The sequence below is a fragment of the Phacochoerus africanus genome, chromosome 10, assembly GCF_016906955.1.
Source record: "Phacochoerus africanus isolate WHEZ1 chromosome 10, ROS_Pafr_v1, whole genome shotgun sequence".
Lineage (NCBI taxonomy): Eukaryota > Metazoa > Chordata > Mammalia > Artiodactyla > Suidae > Phacochoerus > Phacochoerus africanus.
The window spans coordinates 36329328-36353093 of NC_062553.1; the positions used below are offsets into that span (position 1 = coordinate 36329328).

Below are 23766 nucleotides of genomic sequence, written 5' to 3' on the forward strand. Positions count from 1 at the left end.
TAAATAGGTGCTCAATAAATATGCACTGGTGTTGAAGAGACTTGGCATAAGCACTCAGAGAAAGTCAAAGGGGACTTTTATCATCTGTCATTGTAAGATACGTGGGCAGCCCCTTTGAAGAAATATCTTTGAAAAATATTGAGCTGCCTCTCCAACCACAAAATAAATGCAGTATACAAAACACCAAATGCATAAAACCCAATACAATGGAGCAAATTCTCTAACATCAAAGGGGTGCACATTCTATTTTCAACTCCTCTGCCAGCTGTCTTGTTTGCTCTGTTCTTATTCTATTCACAGCATGAAGCCAGACCTCAAACGTTGAAAAATTTGACATCTATCTCCCAGGGCATATTAATTTCTTAACTGTAATATCTGGGTCTTTTGTTTGTTTGTTTTTTACTTGAGGGTTTACCCACTACAGAAAGCCTCCAAGGCAGGAGGAGAGCAGATGATTTAATGCTATCTCACCAGCTTGTGACCTTGACTGGGGATTCAGGGAGAGAAGTTTGGGAGGAGTAGACACTTTGTTTAGGTAACTGCTATATATCAGTCAGATGATGATGTTCAAACTCAAAAGGAGGCAGAAAATAGCGAAGAACAGAATGAGAAAAAGAGGCTGGAAGGTTTCTAGTCTCACTCCGGACAAGATAGATTATTATCTTTTACTTGCACACACATACACATACACTTCCATGGAATTATATTTATTACAATGTTTAACTTGTAGAGATAATACTAAGATGCTTGTATCACCTAACAGTTCATATTTACATGAAAATACATACTGTATATAACATATAAAATTTACACATTTAAATACAACCTGGATTTTTAACTTTATATATGTTGTTTTTCTAATCAATTTTTAAAATTTTTGTACATTTATTATAGTTGAACATAGCAGCCTTGATACTAACACATTCCGTTGATTCAGAATTAAATATTTATTCATCTATTTATCTCTCTTCTATACTTAGGTAGTCTTCTATTGAATTTTTAACATATTCATCTATGCTATGAAATCTGTCTTTATTTACCTCAAAGCAATATTTTATTTTCTGTACAACCTTTATTAAAAAATACTTCATTATACAATTGTATCTGATATGCTATGTGTTTATATATAAATTTATATCTTTCTGGAATATCAACTCTGTCCTAATCACTTCCTTTCTGTTTTTAATTATGTAATTTCACCTAAAACTTTATTTTCTGCATTATTTGTGCTCTGAAAATCATGTAACCTTATTTTTCAAGCCATGTGAATGGAAATTTTCTCATATTTTTAGCCACATCATTTTTTTCCCTTTAATTCAATAATTGGCAAATTTTGAAATAGGTATCTAAAAGATTCCTAAATCCTAGAAAATCCTTGGTGTGCTCACTCCAAGCTGCTTTTTTTCAACTCATGACTTAAAAATGATTTTATGGGGATGAAATTCAAATAACGTACAATTAATCACTTTAAAGTGTAAAATTCAGCGGCATTTATGCATTCACAATGCTCTGCAACCACCATCCCTCTCTAATTCCAAAACTTTATCATTCTAGAACACCCTGTTCTTACTACATAATCACTTCCCATTTTCCCCTGCATCTATCCAACTGGCAACCACTAAACTGCTTTCTGTCTCTATGGCTTTGCCTATTCTGGACAATTCATATGAAAGGAATCATATAATATGTGGCCCTTTTCATCTACCTTCTTTCACTTAGCATGTTTTTGAGATTCATGCACGTTGTAGCCTGTTATCAGTATTTATCCATTCCATGGATGAATCACATTCTACTGTAAATATATACGGCATTTTGGTTATCCATTCACCTACAGATGGACATTTGGGTTGTTTCAATCTTTTGACTATTAGGAATGATGCTGCTGTGAACACTTGCATACAAGTTTCTGTGTAAACCTATGTTTTCATTAATCTTAGGTAATACCTAGAGGTGGAAATCTTGGATCATATGGTAATTCTATGTTTAACTTTTTGAGGAACTGCTGAACTGTGGTCCACAGAGGCTATACCATTTTACATTCACCCAGCAATAAATAAGGACTTCTATTTTTACGTATTCTCACCAACACTTATATTCTTTTGTTCTGTTTTCTTTTTTATTTATTATGGCCATACTAGTGTGTGTAAAATGTACTTTACTGCGGTTTTGATTTGCATTTCCTTAATGTACAATGATGGACATGATTTATTGTGCTTGTTTGCCACTTGTATATTTTCTTTAGAAAAAAAAGTCCATTCAAGAGCTTTGTCCTTTTTTTTTTTTTTTTTTAAATGGCCGCACCTGCAGCATATGGAAGTCTCTGGGCTAGGTAGGAGTCAAATCAGAGTTGCAGCTGAGGCCTACACCACAGTTATAGCAATATTAGATCTTAGCACCATCTGCAACCTATGCTGCAGCTTGTGGCAACACTGGATCCTTAACCCACTGAGTGAAGCCACAAATTAAACCCTTATCCTCACAGACGATATGTCAGGTTCTTAACCTGCTGAGCCACAAAGGGAATTCTATCTTTACCCATTTTTAAAATCATGTTTTTGGTCTTCTTGTTTTGGAGTTATAAGAGTTCTTTCTTTCTTTATTCAAAGTATTAAACCCTTATATAATTTACAAATATTTTCTCCCATATGTAAGCTGCCTCTTCACATTATTGATAATGTACTTTGAGATACAGGAGTTTTCAATTTCAATGAAATCCATTTTTTTTTGTTACACTTTTGATGTCAAATCTAAGAATCCATTGCCAGGAGTTCCCGCTGTGGCACAGTGGGATAAGAATCTGTCTGCAGTGGCTCAGATCACTGCAGAGGTACAGGTTTAATCTCTGGCCTCGCACAGTAAGTTAAAGGATCTGGCATTGCTGCAGCTATAAGATAGGTGGCAGCTGCGGCGGCTTGGATTCCATCCCTGATGCAGGAACTTCCATATACTGTGAATGTGGCCATTAAAAAAAAAAAAAAAAGAATCCATTGCTAGATCCAAAGTCAAGATTTATCTTATATTTTCTTCTAAAAGTTTTAAAGTTCTAGATTTTATATTAATGTTTTGTATTCATTTGAGTTAACTATTGTTCTGGAGTAAAGCAGGGGTCCAACTTCATTCCTTTGCATGTGGTGATCAGTTATCTAGCTATTCCAGTACCATTTGGTGAGGAGACTGTTATTTCCCCCACAGAATGATCTTGGCACCCTTGTGGAAAACCACTGGCCATAGGCATTTGAGTCTGTTTCTGGACTCTCAATTTTATTCTATTGGTCTATATGTCTATCCTTATGCCACTACCAAACTGTTTTGTTATTGTTTTTGGTATTTTTGTTTGTTTTTTTGTTTTGTTTCGGGTTTTTTTTTTTTTTTTTTGCTTTTTTGGGCCACACCCCCAGCATATGGAGGTTCCCAGGCTAGGGGTCTAATTGGAATTACAGATCCAAGCCACATCTGTGGCCTATACCACAGCTCACAGCAATGCCTCTTCCTTAACCCACTGAGCAAGGCCCAGGATCACACCCACAACCTCATGTTTCCTAGTCAGATTCATTTCCACTGCTCCACGATGGGAACTCCACTACCATACTGTTTTGATTAATGCAGCTTTGTACTAGGTTTTGAAGCTAGGAAATGTGAGTCCAGAAACTGCTTTTTCTTTTTCACTATTGTTTTGGCAATTTGGAGCCCCTTGCATTTTCATATGAATTTGAGGATTAGTTTTGCCATTTCTGCAGAAAAAAAGCCATTGGATTTTTATAAGTATGGAACTGAATCTAGAGATAACTTTGGGGTTTATTCCTATTTAACAGTATTATCTTCAAATCAAAAAACCTGAGATGTCTTTCCATTTAATTAGGTCTTTAATTTCTCTCAGCAAAGTCTTACAGTTTTCAGTGGACAAGTCTTTCATCTATTTGGTCAAATTTATTAGGAACAAATTTGGTATGTTATTATTTTAGATGCTATGATAAATGAAATTATTTTCTTAATTTCCTTTTGAGTTCTTCATTGCTAGTACTGAGAATAAAATTGAATTTTCTCCATTGATAATAAGAATTGCTAACAGTATTATTGCACATATTAAATGCTAGGCATTGTTCTAAGAGCTTTACACGTATCTGTAGCCTCAAAACATTATACTCTATAAAATAAAGGTACATTATATTAACATGGCCTACAAGGCCCTTTTCATATAGGCCTCAAACTATATTTTTACTTGTATGTGTATCCACTGACACTGAAATAGCTCATTGTCACTGAGTATACCTCATTTTTTTCATCCCTCAATGTCATTGCACACTTTATCCTTTTTGGCTAGAATTCTTGTCCCATCTCATCTGTTTGGAAAACTCCTATGTGTCCCTCAAGACTTAGTTCAAATGTTAACTCAGTGGCTTCTTTCTCTTAGAAAGGATCCATGCTTGCTATCTTTTTTAATGGCCTGTACATGTCTCTTTTATACTGTTTTCATCTTTTGTCACCATTATCTTTCCTGCTTATTCTGGTGCCCTCCACTGTACAGGGCTGACTGAATACAGGGACTATATTTTATATGTTTTCTCAGCTTTAGGGCCTGATGCATTACCTGACAGAGTAGATCCTCGATAAAGTTTTCATAAACAAATGAGTGGACCAAGTACAAAAAGGTGATCTACTTTGCCACCAAATGTGCACATGTATCCAAAAAGCAGTAGCCAAATTCCCTGGCATGGTTTAAATCAAGAAAATTAACTTTGATATTAAACATACTGTTGGAGTGAATGAGGGGGTCTCTTTCGCTTCTTCCCTTCCTCCCTTCCTCTCTCTCACTTAAAGTACTAAGATCATCTTTGTTCATCTAAAAACCTAACCAAAAAAAAAGGAAAGAAAAATAAAGATAGAAAGCTTAGAAATATGGTACAGTTGTATTTTACATTAAAACCTCTAAGTATATTCTCCTTATACTAACATGGAAAGAAATACTGAAAAGCAAAATGACTTAATAGAAGATAATATATTCAGAAAATCTGAGTGCTGTTTATATTTTATTAATAGTGTGACACAGACTCTGTATTTTAGTTCTCTGAGCCTGTTTCCTCATCTATAAGGTGCAGCCAATACTCCCTACTCCACACACCACAAGTTGTTGGGGTGAGGATTAAGAGACACCATGTTTTGGAAGTGTGCTCTGGAACAAAATGTGCTGTACAGCAAAGTGGGTAGTTATTCACTCACCAAACACAGTTCTTGCAGGCACAGATTCTCTGTTAAGCCAGAATGACACTTGGGAGAGAATGACAGTCATGATGCAAGGCAGATATGTCTGAATCACAAAATACCCAATTTTTCTTTTCAAGTGGAAATGAGCTGTCATTACGGTATATTCACCTAGAGGAAAAATTTAAGAAGCTTAAGAAACTGTAGTAGTCAATAGTTTGAACATTTTGGAAATGGAAGGGATTAGAGAAAACACAGTCCCTGATCCAAAAAAGGAAAGAATCTGTCCCATATATGACATGGAAAGTATAGAGCATTTAAATGCCCATTTAGCATAGCAAGAGTATTTAAAAGAAAATTTTTAAATGTCCAAGAAATTAGCACTGCACGTGTATGGCATGATATTTGCTTTTCTCTCTAGGTCATGCTTACAGACTAATGGGGTAGAGGGTTCATAACTACTGTCTGACATAGATCATCTTCCCCGCTTAGGTCCTCACCCCCGCTGGTACCAACCTCAAGCCTCTGCATTGATTATTTCCAGTCCAGTCCACTCTGGCTCTTTTAAGTGTTGATCTCTGGCCACACCTCCAAGACTGATCTTCTGGCCCAGATTTTCTACTTTTGATCCTGCCACCAATTCTGAATCTCTGTGTTATATGTCTGGGCTAATACACTAGGATCGGTTCTATCTGATCTTCATAGCTACCTTCATTTCTGCTCTCTGGGTTCACATCTGCCAGCTGGGAGATTAGTTCATATGGCTGCGTTTTCTTAGATCAGTGGAGCCCTTAGAAAGGGCTTCAGCTTTCCCACAAAGGCCAGTAGTAATTACCCATAGTCAAGAGTTAAATAGTCGTAACTTATCCAGAATAGCAGAAAAAGAATTAGAAAATGAGGGAAATTGTAACACTGTTTGAAGGTAATATTAGCTTGTCTCAAAAGGTAAGCACGTTTTGAATAGGCAGCATATTTTAAAGCAGTTGTTTTAAACTTAAATGCACACCTTAGAATCTCCTTGAAATATTATTAAAATGCAGATCTTGACTTAGTAAGGAGTGAGGCCTGAGATTCTGAATTTCTAAAAAGCTCCCAAGCACTGTCTATGCTGCTAGTTCTTAGACATAAGAGCAAAAAGTTTTAAGCAAACTGACCCATTTCCAATGACTTTAACCCATTACGTTTCTTTAGAGTCATTTTACTAACCTGTACTGGATTTAATTGTCTCCTTCCCAATTGATTGGCCCAACAGATCATACTGATTTAACCTAGAGCCATCAGGAGCAACTTGCACAGAATCAGATGCATTGTAGGTCCAAATATAAGTAACCTCTGAGGTTGTATATGCATCTGTAGGAAATCAGGAAAAAAAAATATTTTAAGCATTTCAGTAAAACCATCAAGAACATGCAATATCAAAGGCTGTATATTTCATAGAATCATTGCTTTCTATAAAAATTGCTATGTACAGATTTTTTAAGGCAAAAAGTGTCTTTGAAATTTACAACTTCAATATGAAGGATGGGAAGCAAACCAAGAGAGACAATCAGGGTATAAGAGTATTTTCACTGCAACCACTTTGAGGGATGAAGAGTGAATTTCTCTTTAAGAATTGGCAAATTCACTGGGCCCTGAGGTGGCCCTCTGTAGTACCCAAGGTAGTAGAGGAAGGCATTGCAGTGAACAATTTATGAATGTCCAAAGCCCATTTAACCAGTTAATATAGAAATAGCAATTTCTCATGAATTAATGATCATATCCCAAAATGGCAATGCTCATAATGTGAGAAAAAATGATGACATATATGGTATTTATTTTTTTATATAATGATTTTTATCTTTTTCCATTATAATGGTATTTATTTAAGTATTATTTTTGTAATTAGTTTTGCAGGTTTTTCTTCAAAGCCTTTACCTAGTTAAGAATTAAATGACTTAGCTATAATGATGCAATTCATTTCATTAGAAGAATTAGAATTTTGCAGAATATGTAAAATAACTCAGAATGTTATAGTTTCATACATTGAAAACATTTTCTAAAACCTGTTCATTTTAAAATTAATTAATGCACACAGATCTCACTGGACTATACATCCATAGCATCCTAATTAAGCTAAGGATTGGCAGGAGGAGACAAATCACATATGGACCAAGTATAATTTTCTGATTTATTTGGCCAAAGACACAGAACTCAGCAGAAGCGAGTGATTCTAAAGCTGGAAGGCAGGCAGCATATCTTGTCTCAGCATTTCTCTGGCCCTGGCATTTCCCTTGAGCTGGAATGTCCTGAGGGGGCACAGCTGACCTCTTCATGCAGGCAGTCTCTCCACAGTTGAATAAACAGACAATTCTGGCTCTACTACTGACCTCTGCAAGAACTTCTGTGTACTTCTGTTCATGGGAATGTTTAGAAATATTAGTTACTCCTAGTCCTTGAGCAAAACTCAGCATCACAGTTGTGTTTTCAATTGAGGGAGAGAAAGAATCAGTTGTCTCCAGCAATATCTGTCTCTAGCTCACCCTTCAGGATACTGAAAAGCTCACTGCCTGCCATCTCAGTTGTTCTGGGGTGTCCTGGTACTCACCTTGATCCAAAGTGTGTGATAACAAATTCATTCCCACTTAAGCATTAGTAACCATAAAGTAAATGTTTCTGAGTCTGTGTCTTATTCACTGTGTGTTTTTGGTTTTGTTTTTGTTTTTTCTAGTTGTTGTCCTTTGCTTTGTTTGTTTTTGTCATGAACCTCCACTACAGCAGTGACAACTCAGGATCGTTAACTGCTAGGTCACCAGGGAGTGCCTCACTGTGTGGTCTTTCAATGGCATGCTATGGTATTGTTTGGTTTTCGGAATGTCACTGGTAAATGCTGATATCAGTGAAATACATGTATTCACCTACATCCACAAGTAAATTATGTGAAACAATTTTTGCATAGGATTCTAAAAAATATATATCATTATATATGAATATATTTTAATAGCAGATATATTCATATAGTTTGTATATGAATGAATTCCAGTTACCCTAAGGTCTAAATGTTTATTAATTGATTTCAATTAATCATTGATGATTCTGCTATTGTGAATAAGTGACATCAGTAATGTGTCTAACTAGCAATCCATTTGCAGATCATCAAGTGGTTGTTTTGTTTTCCCTGTGAGTAGATACCATGACCTTCTCTTCAATAAAATTTCAGATGACATGGAATTTAACAAATTAGGACATCACATGGTCCACTTTATATCAGAAGGCCTCACAAGACTCAGTAGTTGTGAATCGTAAGAGATTTTGAGGTTTTATTTTAAGAAAGTATAATCATGCTTTTGAATTTTGATGTTTACTCTTAAATATAAATAATACAACATGAAACTCTACAGACATGGTGATAGTTTTCAGAAACTAATGAGACTGATGGGAGGGACTCTATCTTTCTGATATCTATACTTCTCACACCTGGTACAGGTGCCTGTTACAAAGAACATTCTCAGTTCATTCTTGTTAGATGAATCAATAAACTCATACTATTTTAATTCTGTTATTTACTGTTACAGGAGATAGAAATCTAGATAGGAGCCAGGTATATGTTAAAGGAAATGATTGACCCTTCCCATGTCTTTTATGTAAAAGCAATTCTTTCATTTCATTTGTTAGGCAGGAATATGTTTTGTTAGATTTGGAGTCTGGTGAGAGAAGAGAGAGCAGAACTTTATGCAATGCAGATTAGAGGTACTTCCTTGCCCAGCAACACACATATAAATTAGGAGATCATTGCAGTGTTTTTCAGTGACGCATAAAAGGACAAAAAAACAAATTTCATTATAAATTCCATATCTAGGTTAGGTTTCCATTAAATAATTTTAGTTAATTTTGCTCGATAACTATTTTGTGCCCTAATCTGCTTGAGACAGCAAATGCATATTGACTGATTCTTAATATTTGATAACCAAAAATATCCCCAAATCATTTTTAATTATTAATTTTTATCCAAAATTATTTTTACCATTTCTTAGGGGATAATGCCCAGAATACTCTTAGATTTTGATCCAGGAAGTTCTAAGTCAAATAAAACCACAAGGAATTATAAAATGGATTAAGGATTATAAGAGGCCATAGGAGTAAAGCAAAACAAAACTGAATTCAAAATTTTAAATTAATAGAGAAGGTGCTTCTTTTATTTAAGGACAATGATAAAGTTCCAGAAATTTCATCATTTGAAGAGAGACAATGGAACTTTTTCAGCTAGAGAACAGTAAATGACTGGAAGAAAAAGCCATGGCTGCTTCTGCCAAAATTTGTTATGCCAACATTTTAAGCTTTAGTTTGGTTTGTTAGGCTATACTCCATGACAGTGTTCATCCTATCATCACTTATCAATCAAGTACCTCCTATTGGCCAGGATAAATCAAAGAATATAAAAGTGTTTACCCAATGTGTCAGATAATAAACACAGAAAAAAACAAAAACAATTTCTTTAACAAAAAATACTTAACAAAAATTTTGTATGTTGCCTGTATTGCTTCTAGATACAAAAAGCCATATGCTCAAGTACACAATTTTATACTACTCTGAAGATGCATTATAAGGAATTTTAAAATTTCATTTAAAATTGTTTCAGGGGTATTTATTTCATACTCAGAACTGAGACATCACATTGTTTATATCTGGTATCTTAATGGCACTAACTTGTCCACTAAAAAACACCTTCCCTTCTTAAACCATTACTGCATCTTGAATAAAGCCTTTCTTTGGTATCAAGGCTTTTCAGTTTTCTATTTAATGCCATTTATGCAATGCAAATGAGTTTTTCTCTGCTGCATCTGCTGTAATTTTTTCAGCATCATGTTTACTTTGTATAACATGATTGACTATCTTAAATAATTTTTGAAGAAATGGCAGCATTGAAGTAATAGTTTCCATGACAATAAAAAAGTCTTTGTAGTTAGACAAAGAGGAGATTCTCAAAGAAAATTGAGAGCTGACACCTTTTGTGAGAATGAACAGAACAAACAAGATTGAACTTCTCATTCCACAAAACCATGGTCATCAAAATAATTAGAGGGTTTTGCATTCATATTACCCGTCATTCTTCCCTTTTTTTTCACTTGATACATTCTGTGGGGAGAAGGCACATTATTCAGTCATACATAGTTTTTAATCAGGTGAGAGAACTGCATTTCTATTCAAGAGAATGAAAAGTCAAATGCTGCCCAGAATGGACAAAGATGGAGGTGCCAGAGAGAGCAAGGTTTCTGAAAAGGTCAGGCTATGGGCCAGGCTCACAAAGAGAGAAGCTGCTTAGCTGTGTCTGTGAATTTATCCTGAATCTGCCCTGAATGCCTTGCGGGCCTAAGGAAATGATTTGACCTTCCATCTTTTCAATTATTCTGGGAGAGTGAATGCTTCTGCTTGACATACAAGATATAACCTCAGTGACCTAGAATGACCAAATGCACAGAGCCTTTTCTGAAATATTTTATGTACACGAAAGTGCCCACATGTAGGAATCCAGCTCCACCATCTCCTTCAAATTTGTTTTAGGAAAAAAATATTCTTTCCAATATTAGAAAGTTGAAAAATAATTACAGAGATCCAGCTTCTGTTCCTGCCATTTATAATAAGCTGATCACTACTGTGATAAAAAAATAGAATCTATCCTTTACATTTCATTCTTGCTTGAAAAAAAGCCTTTATTTTGCCTTTTTTATGTTCTAGCATTTGGAGAAGAAAGTAAATGACATAGTCCTGACCTTCAAGGAGCTCCCAGTCTACTTTTTCACATGTTTAAAAATTAAAAGCACAGGATGTTCTTTATTAGCAGTAAATGACAATTAAACATGATAACTGAAATATAATGATACTTGAGAGTACAATAGGATGAGCCAATTGATTTCTTGAGGGAAATCAGTATGTTTTTTATTTCTGCATCTTATTAGGCAAGTACTAACCATCCATCATATGAGAAGAAAATACCATTAAGTTGTGCTGCCTTCTTTGATTTTATTGACCCCAAACATGTCCTTTCATCCCCATACTTACAGCTGCCAAATTTCAGAGGACACGAGTGAGCATCCATTGGAAAATCCTCCAGGTGCATTGGACATTCAGCTTGAACTGTAAGCCTAAAAGTCAAAATTCCACTCTTTGTTTAAGTAAATTGGCAAGTCAAGATAAACCACTCCTTATTGTTGTCAACAGAATTAACGATGAGGTAAGACCTTCATTACATTATCAGATTAGGCTAATTCACACTTAAATATGCTTTTGTTCTTTCAACATCTAGGCAATCCTTCAGAAGACAATAGCATGTACAAAATCTGAGCTCAAGTAACAATATTTATTTAAAAATATACTTTACTTAAGCATTTTGTACGCTCTGGTTAGTTAAGAAGGTATGTACATGTTTTTGAAGGTTATTTTCCCATTAACTTCAGCGTTAATGTTTGAAAACTTAATGAAAAATATTATCCTAAAAAGAATGTTATTTTTTTACAACATCCTGTCAACAACCATATAGCAAACAAAACAATACAAGAATTCAGTTGGCTCAGATGAGCTCCCTTCAAAAATATGTAAATTGTAAAGGAGTGTCATATACTGTATATAGATGCATATATATATACACATATATACATATGTTTATGTATATACACAGATACATGTATAGATATATCCCCTAGAGATACCTTGTTGAGACTAGACTATTGATCAAATTATGGACACAAGTTATGAATGTTAAAGTATCTACATGATGCTTTTTTTGTATCTACCTGATCACATAAAGAGTAATCATAGCAAATTTGCTACAAAGAAAATTATCAATTATTCCATTTCACACAAAGGTGAAGTAGATAAAACAGGTACTAAGTTGAACTTAGAGAAGAATCGCTTATGATGAGCAAAACAAATGTGACTAACAATTTAATTTCAGTTTATATACTTGAAAGAAAGTATTTAAGTAGAACCCTACATATTTTCCCAAACATCCAAACATCCAAATGTGGGTGTATTCTCTGCCCACATTTTGTTGAAACCCCAAATTTCCAATCATTGTCTTAATTCAGAGAGATAATCAACATGTAAAATCAAGGGGGTACAGCATCTGTATTGCAAGTTTCTGAGAGAGAGGCAGAAAGAATACCTAACTTCCATTTTAGGTGATATTTTCTTTAGTAATGAGAAATTAAAAGAGTTTTTACTTAAAGACCAGGGCTGTATAATTGTCCTTTCTTAGATAAATTTTACAATTAAAATCTACTACATAGTGCTTAATATAAAATAATAATACATCAAATACCTGGAATACACACGTCTATATATAATTCTGAATAAAGTTATTTATGCTTTAAAGTCTTTATCAAACATTTACATTTTAGATTATATACTATTTTATCAGATTTGTGATTGTTTTCTTTGTCACACAGTATAAGTAACTTATTTTAAAAGATTAATTCATGAGAAGAGTTAAATGGATGGAATTGCTATTAGAGTCAACAAATATATATTTCTTTACATAATTTTTTAAGGGTGAGTCATATGAATTTTTGTTACATGGCAAGTCTGAGGTTATAAAATTATTTTTTTCCTCTAGAGCAACTTCATAAGGAGGATAAAAATATTTAATTAAGCGAAACTTGCTTAAAAATCATTTAAAATTTTGATGGGATATTTGACAAGATATTAAAAATAAAATTACATCCTGGTGTAAAGAAAAAATTAAATCATACATACTATTAAAATTGTAAAGTATAATATGAAAAGCAAATAGCAAAAAGATCAATTCTTAACAGCTAAAGCAGTTTTCAAGTTTTAACACATTAAAATGAGATTCAAATCATAAATACTATGTTGGCTTTATTTTTTCATATCCAAGCATTTACAAAGCATATTAATAATTTGTTGTGAAAATGTTCATCTTGCTAATACCTGACACCTAGCTTGGCTAGTTAGTTGGTACATAGATTTTTCAGTATTTAAAGGCATCATATCAACCCTAAAAACATACCTCATTGTATACAGCAGAGTCCCATCATCCTGGATTCGAAGAAGCTTATTTGGCATTGTCATATTATGAGCTACTGATTTTTTCCCATTGTGGAAGAAGGTATCTGGAGTCCAGATTTTGCTGGCCATTAAATTGTTAAGTCGAAGGATGTTCATAGGACCTTTAAATTTTAACCTTTCATCTTTCCATTTTTGTCGAAAGAAAACATCTATTGTATATTCCTAAAACATAAACCAGGATTCTTTTGAAAATATTGATTTAGATACAAGGATACCATAAAATTCCAACAACAATAACATAAATAATGTAAATAGTTTAAAAAGAGAAAGCTATTTTGAGAAGTGAATTTTGAAAGAGCATTCCTTATCTATAAAGATTGCCACTTACAATGAGATAAAAGTATTTACACAATGAACTACATATTATTACAAAAAAAATAATAAATTGACTTTCTCTGGACTCTTTCAATGGACAAGGTCTTAGTCAAACCGCTTCACTGCATCATGTGGTTTAGAACCAAGCTTGGGCAGTATCTAGGTGGACTGTCCTGAATCATTTACCCCAAGACTCAATAAGCAGGAAGCCTAATTCTTAATAGCAAAAGAGAAAGAAAAGAAAGACAGAGAGGAGCTCCCATCTTGGCTCCACAGAAACAAATCTGACTAGTATCCATGAAGATGCAGGTTTGCTCCCTGGCCTCGCTCAGTGGAATAAGGATCTGGCATTGCCATGAGGCTGTGGTGTAGGTCACAGACGCACCTCGGATCTGGCATTGCTGTGGCTGTGGCATAGGCCAGTGACTGCAGCTCCTATTTGACCCCTGGCCTAGGAACACCTCCATATGCCGTGGGTGCGGCCCTAAAAAAAAGTGAGAAAGGGAAAGAGTCTATGTGACTTCTCTTGTTGCCAAAGAAACTATAAAATATTTATTTTTTAATCCTAAAAAAATGATAGATATCATATTGCTAATAAGAATGTATTCAGGAATGATGATTTCAGTAAAGTCTACTTTATGAAATTAGTTGTAATGAAAATACCTCGACAAGGTATTAGAATATTTAAAATATGACTATTTTGCAAATAAACACCTTCCAGTTAAAATGTACATTTAAATATTCCTACAGACCACCTAGTGATCAATTCCCTATTATCATTCTACAGTACTTTAAGTTGGTTTAGTCAACGTCTCTTTCTCTCTCTCACTCTCTAGCTCTCTCTTTTTCATTCCCCACATCCTCTCTTTTTCTCTTTCTCTGTCTTTCTCTCTTAGGATAAGAGAACACATGCATTTTATTTTATGTATTTTTATCTTTTTTGTCTTTTCTCAGGCCGCAACCACAGCTTATGGAGATTCCCAGGCGAGGGGTCTAATCGGAGCTGTAGTCACCAGCCTACGCCAAAGCCATAGCAATGCCAGATCTGAGCCGCGTCTGTGACCACCACCACAGCTCACGGCAACGCTGGCTCCTTAACCCACTGGGCAAGGCCAGGGATCGAACCCGCAACCTCATGGTTCCTAGTCGGATTTGTTAACCACCATGCCACAACAGGAATGCCAACATATACATTTTAGATGAGATGCTCAATTCACAATTGTGATCAATACTGACAATTTATTGGATATCAAAATTTTGGTCAATATATGTTTGTGCAAACACTTAACATATAAATAACTAAAATGTTCAGTTAAATACCTGAGATTGAAAATTCAGAAACGGTCTTTTTGAGCGCAAAGTCATAGTCATCACATTTGCAAAACAACCAACAAAACTAACAAATGCAATTTCACTCAACTAAAATTATGTTTAAAAAAGACATTAAAAAGGCCACATACTTATGACAATAACAAACTATTTGTATAAATCTTACTCAAGTAAATGAAAGTAAATGATTCCCAGTGTTTACTCAAAAACTGAATGGGCAAAGGTAGTAAGTCAGCAACAGGTAATGGCATAGGAACAGGAAGTGAGGAGTGGCTCTGAGCTCCTGATTCTTAGGAGAAAATATCATCATCTAATCTGCCCTCACTTTCTGTGGTTTAGTCATTTTTTAAACCCAATTCTATATTAATAACTCAATTTAAATAAAAACTAGATTAAGAGACAAGTCTTAGCTATGTGATAAGTTTTTATGCATATGCTTGTTTGTTTGTTTGCTTGTTTTTAGGGCCACAGCACCTGCAGCATATGGACGTTCCCAAGCTAGGGGTCAAATCACAGATGTAGCTGCTAGCCTACACGACAGCCACAGCAACACAAAACCTGAGCTGTGTCTGCAGCCTATACCACAGCTCACGGCAACACCCGATCCTTAATTCACTGAGCGAGGCCAGGGATCAAACCTGAGTCCTTGTGGATAACTAGTCAGGTTTGTTAACCACTGAGACACGAGGGGAACTCGAGCAAATGTTTCTTTCCAACTGTGATTCCCCCAAATCCAAGCCTGATATGAACACACTGGAAGTTTACCTGTTCAGGCAAAATGAATATATTTCACAACTGTTGATAAAATTTTTTCCATTTCTATGAAACTGTGGGATATCTTATTTTTTCAGAAGCTATTGCCATAGCAACCATTTCCTATAGAAGCATCACAAAAGTTCCTAAACAGTACACTTAAGGTGAGCTCTTTTTACAAAGTATTATTAAAAACACTGTTTTTGAGCCTTCCCAGTGTCCCAGGTGTGCCCTGTCACCTTACCCAATGACCTATGCCTTTTTTCCCGCTCCCCACAACTAGGCACATTTATGTTTTGCTCTAAGCAACTTTAGCAATCTCCATCCTCACCATTCCTCAGATAAGAGAAAGTCCCCTACCTGCCTGGGTCAAGAACTCTACTCACAGCCGGGCTCCCAGTCTCTTCAACACCTGGATGATACACAATCAGCTATTTGTGCAGCTGTACTACTCGTAAAGTTTCCCACCACTGCAAGATCACATACTCCAGTTATACCTTTGTTCCTCTGCCTCCTGACTAGCTAGCAGAGAGTCACAGAGGCACCATGCCTTTCATTTGTGCGTTGTTTTACTCCGTCTTCAGACACAGAAGAGAGCATAAAGAATACTATAAACATTTTGCAGCCAACACCAGCAAGAACCACAAATAGTATTGAAGCATTCTCTGTCCTGTGTATCCCTCCTCAATCACACACCCCTGCTCTATGAGGAAATAATCATCTTGGATTTGATGTCTGTCATTCCCAAACATGGGCTTACATATTCAATATATAAACATGTGTCCTGTGTCACATTTTTAACATTTATATGAATGAGATCATACTGTGTATATATTTCTGAGGCTGCTTTTTGCAGTTACATTGTTGAGATTTAGTCATAGCAATATACCTATTACTTTGGTTCATCGTTGGTTCATTTTCATTGCTCCCTAGCATTACCTTGAAAGAATATTTTACAGTATTCCCTCTTTTTCCATACTCTCAAAGGGCTGAATCAGAGCTGCAGCATCCTCATGGATACTAGTCAGGTTTGTAACCTCGTGAGCCACAATGGGAACTCCCTCTATTTCATTCTTGTCACTATTGCAAACAATACTGCTATAAATATTACTATACAATGCTTTTAGGACAAAGGTGTAAGAGTTCCTCTATACTAGAGGTTGGCAAACTTCTTCCACCAGGGGCCAGTTAAGTGTTTTAGGCTTTGCTAGGCATGTAGTCAGTATCACAACTACTCAACTCTGCTATTGTAGTGTGAATGCCCCCACAGATGACACTTAAATGACTCAGAGTGGACATGTTCCCATAAATCTTTGTTTAGAAATAAGGGAAGCCAACAGGATTTGGCCCATGGATCATCTCATGCCCACCACTGCACCAGAGTAAATTGACAAGTGGGCTTAGTAAAAAATTTATTTTATGTGCAATCAATAACAAAGATATTATCAAAATGAAATGGTAAGAGGTACGTACATTGCAATAAATGATAAGATATTGTCAAATCTCAAAAAATAACAAGATATTGTCAGGTTGAATCCTAAGAGGTGTGTATATTTATATCCCCACTAATAGTGTATAAACTTTGTTTCTCTACAACTTGGTATAGATAGAATATTTCATTTTAGCCATTGTGATTGGTGTTAAATGGTTCACAGTGCTGCCATTTGATTTTTCTATTAACTCATGAAATTCAACACATTTTCATATGTTTATTAAACACTAGTTTTTTATCGATTGTCTGTTCATATCATTTAGTCAATTTCCTTTGGGGTTGTCTTTTTCCCAATGAGTTATAGGAATTCTTTATATTTTCTATATATAAATATTTTAGAAAGTACAGAACTCAATATGAATTATAATAAAGATTACAAAGAATATAAAATATCATATTCTTTTATGTTTCTTTTAAAGATGTCAAAGTTCTGCTTTTAACATTTAAGTCCTGGAATTATTGCATAGAATATGAGAGATACAGAACTGACTTTTTTTTTTTTTTAATGGAGAGTAAATTCTGATGAGCTGTGGCCCATCTTTCCCCACAGCTCAGCAATGGTATTTCTCTTCTGTGTCTAGTGTTCATATAGCATGGCCCTGTTTCTGAGATTTCTTTTCTACCATCTATGTCTGCATCAATTCCAAAGTCATGGTTTCTATAGCTATAAAATAATTATAATTAATAGCATTTTTATTATTGTTCTGTCAAAGACATTTTATACTCTCTATTTTTTCCTTTTGTGGGAGATACTGTGAGGTATGTTTTCATGTTTCCAAATGTACTGGTTTCTTTTATTTATATTTTTGTCATTAATGTTTACTTCTACTGCATTTGTGATAATAGACTATGCTGTGAAGATACCAAAAATTCTCAATTTACCGAAAATATCTTAAGAAAAAATTCTTATTGAATATGACCATTTCCATCTTTTAAGAGTAAGACAATTCAGTTCATTTACATTTAGCATAATTACTAATATATTGGACCTGTCCCCAGGCTATACTATTTTTAGCAGTGACAGAATGATGAAGATAGATGGGATAACTTATATAGATACAGGAAGAGAATGTTAGAATCTTTACTTTTAGGCAGAACTCTATCCAAATACAAGTAAATGAGGCTTTGCTAATAAATAATATGTGGAATGATATTGGTACTTTCACTATGTCTGTAAGTAGATGATGGTCACGTATATAAGGCATCCTGTGGGAAAAGAAGAAGCCACAACAGGGAATGGTCAAGAGATGCTGAATTAATTTGCTTTCAGTGCCCTATGATTTGTACTCAGGTGAACTTTCAAGTTATAATATCTAGTTTTGATTAGACTAATTCTGGTGAGAATAGACAATTGACTTAAAAATTATTGCTAAATGACACCATGGATTGAAAGAAAACACTGAAAATTATACAAGCACAAGAAAAGGGCATCTCACTTCTATGTCTAATATGAGTTCTTCATAAACCACATAAAGAATGGTGAACTAATCAACTCTAAAAAGAAATGTGGAAAGCAAACGCATAATTTTCAATTAGGCTACATAAAATGTGAGTTTACAACCACTGCGTTTAATGATGAGTTTCATCTGAAGCACACGTTGTACCATGAAATATTGGTTAATGATAGCATAAGGACATTGCAAAGAGAAGTTATTTTGAAAACCAAATATCCAGAACACGAAGACAAACATCTAAAATTGGTGGATTTTTTTTTAATTGACATGATTCAGTAACCAATAGCCAATGATGCACTTCTTAAATCTAAATTTATATATCTTTTCATCTATGGCAGTAATTAAGGTGTTAATTAAATATTAATAGGAATTTAGAATCATATTTTTGATTGCTTTACTATATTTAAGAAAGACTTTTAAAATAATAAGGTACATTTAAACATATTAATTGCTAAAATATTCTCATGAATATAAATCTTAAGTGGGAGTAAATCTATTTTATTTATGACATAATAATTATTCCTGAAAAAACTGTGTATTTTAATTCAATCTCATTCCAATTTCTAGTTTTGTGCTTCTCTTAAAATACTTCAATATATTACTACAAAAGCATATAGATATAGACATGATACATAAACAAATATATACAGTTGATTCATAGTTTTTGTGATTTTGCTTTCAAGATTAAAATAGCAGGGAAAGAAATCACTCCAATCAAATAATGTTTCTTGCATAGTCACTAAGTTACAGCAAGATTTCCAAACAAATTATTTGCATGTGATACCTTTAACTGCAAATATAATGCAAAGTCTCAATATTTGAAAAGAATATTCTTAAAAGGTTTCTTAAACCTCAAGTTTGACATGAGTATATACTAATACAGTAATTACTTGATTCGTGTGTTACAAGAAAATTGCTGGAAAAGTACAAAACAATGCAACTTTATGCAAACCAGACTTAGTCCCATGAACCAAGATTCTAAAAGAAATAAATAATAACCAAGATCAACTACAAAATCACTCAGAGAATACACAAACAACTAAAGAGCAAATTTAGAAATAAATACCCAAAAGTCATAAGGACCTATCAGCATGCTGCTATCCTCTGGCCTGTGTATAGGACACAAGAGACTTTTTAGTTGAGACTGAAGAATTGAAGAGTCCATACATTTTGAGATTTGAAAAATTCTTTACAGGAAATTTAACTCAATTTCTCCTTTTCACAGATGGGATTATGGATAAATTTAGTGATTGCCCTGTTTCCAAGCTTGTGAGGGGCAGAAGCTGGAGAAGGATGCAATTTCCAGTCGATGTCTTTAATACCACCAACTATCATTTCCATAAAATGTATTGCAAACAAGGAAATCACTCTCTGCTGCACAGTTTATTGTCCAAACATGGTTTCAAGAACACACTAACTTAGGGAAGACAGCAGATTTTTTAGCACCTGGCTACACTGATTATAAGTCAATGCTTGTAGCCAATTTCTGAAGAATTATGTCTACTCACTAAAATATAACCAAATTGCAGGACTGTTCTTGGACTGATTTCTCATTTTCTTTGATTTACTGAGTGTATTTTATTTTATTTTTTTTTGTCCTTTTAGGGCCACACCCGAGGCATATGAAGGTTCCCAGGGTGGGGGGGGGGTCTAATTGGAGCTGTAGCTGCTAGCCTACGCCATAGCCACAGCAACACCAGATCCACGTCTGTGACCTACATCACAGCTCAAGGCAACACCAGATCCTTAACCCACTGAGCAAGGCCAGGGATCAAACCCACAACCTCGTGGTTCCTAGATGGATTTGTTAACCACTGAGCCACAACGGGAACTCCATACCGAGTGTATTTTAAAGAAACAAAATTTACGTCATTATATCCTTTTGCTATTAAAGCCTAGTTTCCTCTGAGTAAGTTCTAATCAGTGTGTTTCTTCTATAATGAAGAAAAACATGGTTTATGAAGCAGGTATGGAGCAATTAAAGAACTAACACACTTAGACTACTATACAAGAATGGTTAAGCCCCCAAATTTTCAATTGATACTCAAAGGACTGTGAACCAGGAATTTAGCCCAGTATTAGCATTGCAAAAATTGCAAAAAGTGAGAGTCTTAAAAGAAGAGATGAGCAGTGTCAATAAACCCAATTAGTGCAGATCATAAAACCTTATTATGCAAAGAAGCAGACTGCAGAACACCACAGCTACTGCATGTTCAGACCATCGTGTAGGCAAGATGCCTGGACTTTCTCTTTGCAACTAGATGCCTGGCAAATTTACAAACAAATTAGAAACTGATATTAAAGATTCAGATTCTAGGAGTTCCCGTTGTGGCTCAGGGAGCTACAAACCCAACTAGTATCCATGAGGATGTGAGTTTGATCCCTAGCCTCACTCAATGGGCTAAGGATCCATCAGGTGTTGCTGTGAACTGTGCCAAAGGTTGCAGATGTGGCTGGGATCTGGCATTGCTGTGGCTGTGGCAGAGGCCAGCAGCTGTAGCTCTGATTCGACCCTTAGCCTGGGAACTTCCATATGCTGCAGGTGTGGCCCTAAAAGGCAAAAAAAAAAAAAAAAAAGATTCAGATTCTAATAGTAGATTGTTAAAATACAATCCAAGTACTTAAAATGGTTAATTGTTATACGTTAATTGCAATTCACTTTGATATAATTTATCATTTTAAATGCATAAAATGAATTTATTAAAATGAATTCATAAAATGAATTTATTAAAATATGCAGCAGTACTCCCACTTCACAGGTGGGAAATACTTCAAAAGCCATTTCATCAAACAAGGAGAGAGAAAGCCAAAATTTGAACTCAAACCTTATGGTTCCTAACACCATGTTCTTTTTGTTGTACCATACATAAAAACAATCCTTGGAGGCATGACATCAGAGTGAAATTTCCTTCTTTTATAGACTGAAAAATAGACACTAGTCATGTATTATGGAAAGTTACAGGGAGAATTTACTTGCAGTCTGAGACTGGAGTTTTGGAATCTCTGTCAGTTTGCTTTCCACATTTAAAACTGACTCAAAAAAGATCAAAAGAGACCAACAATGAGCTGAATAACATAAAATAGATATTAAGTCAGGAAGACTGGGGTACTTGACCTTGAGCAGGTTACTTAATCTCTCTTTATTTCAGTTGATTTGCCTTTAAAATGGGGATAATTATACAATTTACTTCTAATAAGAATGAAGTGGGATAACACATGTCAAGTTCTTAGAAACAGTTTGGGTATCAAAGAAGGTAGCCTGGTACAAATCACCTTCCAGGTATCCTTCTCCTGCCAGTTCCCATACTCAAGAAGAGGGTGGCCTGGCAAGGGAGTGACACACCACAGCAAAAGGTACAGAGTAAAGTGATGGGGCAAAGGCTAAGCAGGATGCCTCAAGAGGTCCATGAAAAAATAAGATACCTGTGCTTTTGGTGTTTTGGACAATAAAGAGGTCATTGAGAAGAAATAGGAAGCATGCCCCCTGAGAGGTCCTATACCAGTCATGCAAATATCATCTACTGCCAAGAAAGAACTTACAGAACGAGATAAGTGAAACAATATTTCTCCACTTTTTCTAATCTCCCTTTTCCTTGACTCAACTCTGGAAGACCCAGAAAGAGGAGAAGAAGAGTAGATCCTGGCCTGTCGTCCACTGTGTATCCCTTATCTGCAACCATGGCTGAGACAGGAGAGAAGATCTAAATGACAAAGAGACTGAAGTTTACATCGGACCAGACCAGGCTCTTGGATATTTGAAAGTGAACAGAAAGATAACAGATGCACCACAGATACTGTCATGATGTGGGGAAAGGAGATCCAAGAGTGGAGTGCTGCCAAGTTTGATTAGTTGAATTTCCAAAGCCCTTGGGATGAAGTTCAAATGCTTTCTCACCACCCGCGGTGATCTCTCCCTCCCTTCCCTCTCTATATAATTCTCCATATACTCTGCCTACAGCAATAGTGATGCTGCAGGCCCTCTGATGTGTCATGCTCTGTCTTACCACCCGCCCTCATTGATCTCCCTTCCCATCTCTCTTCCCTGCCAACCCCTGCATTTGGCCAACTTTTACTCCACATTGAGAACAAGGACAATGACCACTTTCCTCAATGCATTAACCAGTATCTAACTTCCTGGGACATAGGAAATAAACCAGAATTAGTCCAGGAATAAGTGAATGAGAGAAGTCACAGGAAATTAAATACTGTCACAAAGATTCTGGGCAATAACAGCTCAACACTGTTATTAACAGTTCAATGGCACTCAGGAGAAAGGCATCCGCACAACTGGGTGGTAGAAACACCCTCAGATATCTTGCGTCAGTCCCCTGCATGCAATACCCTAACCTTGAATTCCACAAGTGTGAAGTGTGTACATTCATGTGCATGTGCGTGTGTGTGTGTGTGTCTGTATGACTATATTAAATTACTCACAGTAGGCTCTTCTTCATAGTTATGTCTTGAAGTATATTGACTCATATCAAAAAAGCCAGGCTGTAACAAGATCTGTGATAAGAGAGATATCCTATGTTTCAAGTTTTATTTGGGGATGCTTTTATGGCATTTTGGCACAGTTGGCTGTAAAGACCTTCATGATCTGGTTCCAAGTAATTTTCTAGCTTCATCTCCTTCCCAAATCCCTAAGAGCATTTAGTCTCTAGTCACATTGAACTTTTACATTTTACAAAATTCACCATGCTCTTTCAGTTTGTGCTAAAACACCCTTCCCATTATGTAGCTGGCAACTCCTTGTTTGTCCTCCTCTGCTATCTTCTTTTCCTAGAAACCTTCTCAGACACATATATCCTCTACCCACATCCCCTCTCTACCATATTAATCCATAAAACTTCAATAAAAACATAAGCACACCTTTTTTTTTAAATTGATGATTCTTTTTCTTAGCTGTCCCCCCACTACACTGTGAACAACATGAGGGCAGCACTAGTTATACTTAAGGATTTCAGCTCCCAACACTGTGACAGATACAGCGTGTGTACTTAGCAAATATGGTTGAAAAAGAACAAACACAACTCAAGCCTTCAGTAGCTCAGGCTGCAATAAAGAAGAAAGTCATGTAAAGATTTTTATAATCCAGCATGCAAAGTCATAAAAACGTGTGAACACCATGTGGTGGAGCACGGGGACAAGAAGGACTGACTCTAC

The 23766-nt window shown here is 35.3% G+C and overlaps 1 protein-coding gene across 1 annotated transcript in view; it reads right to left on the reverse strand.

Annotated features, from left to right (window-relative positions):
- The window catches only part of GABRA2 (gamma-aminobutyric acid type A receptor subunit alpha2), a 124543-nt gene that overhangs the window by 43146 nt on the left and 57631 nt on the right, over window positions 1–23766 (reverse strand). The window contains exons 5-8 of the mRNA XM_047798646.1: window positions 13202–13422; window positions 11236–11318; window positions 6406–6549; window positions 5218–5370 (exon numbers count right to left, since the gene is read on the reverse strand). Coding sequence (XP_047654602.1) covers window positions 5218–5370; window positions 6406–6549; window positions 11236–11318; window positions 13202–13422 — 601 coding nt within the window. The remainder of the gene's footprint in view (window positions 1–5217; window positions 5371–6405; window positions 6550–11235; window positions 11319–13201; window positions 13423–23766) is intronic.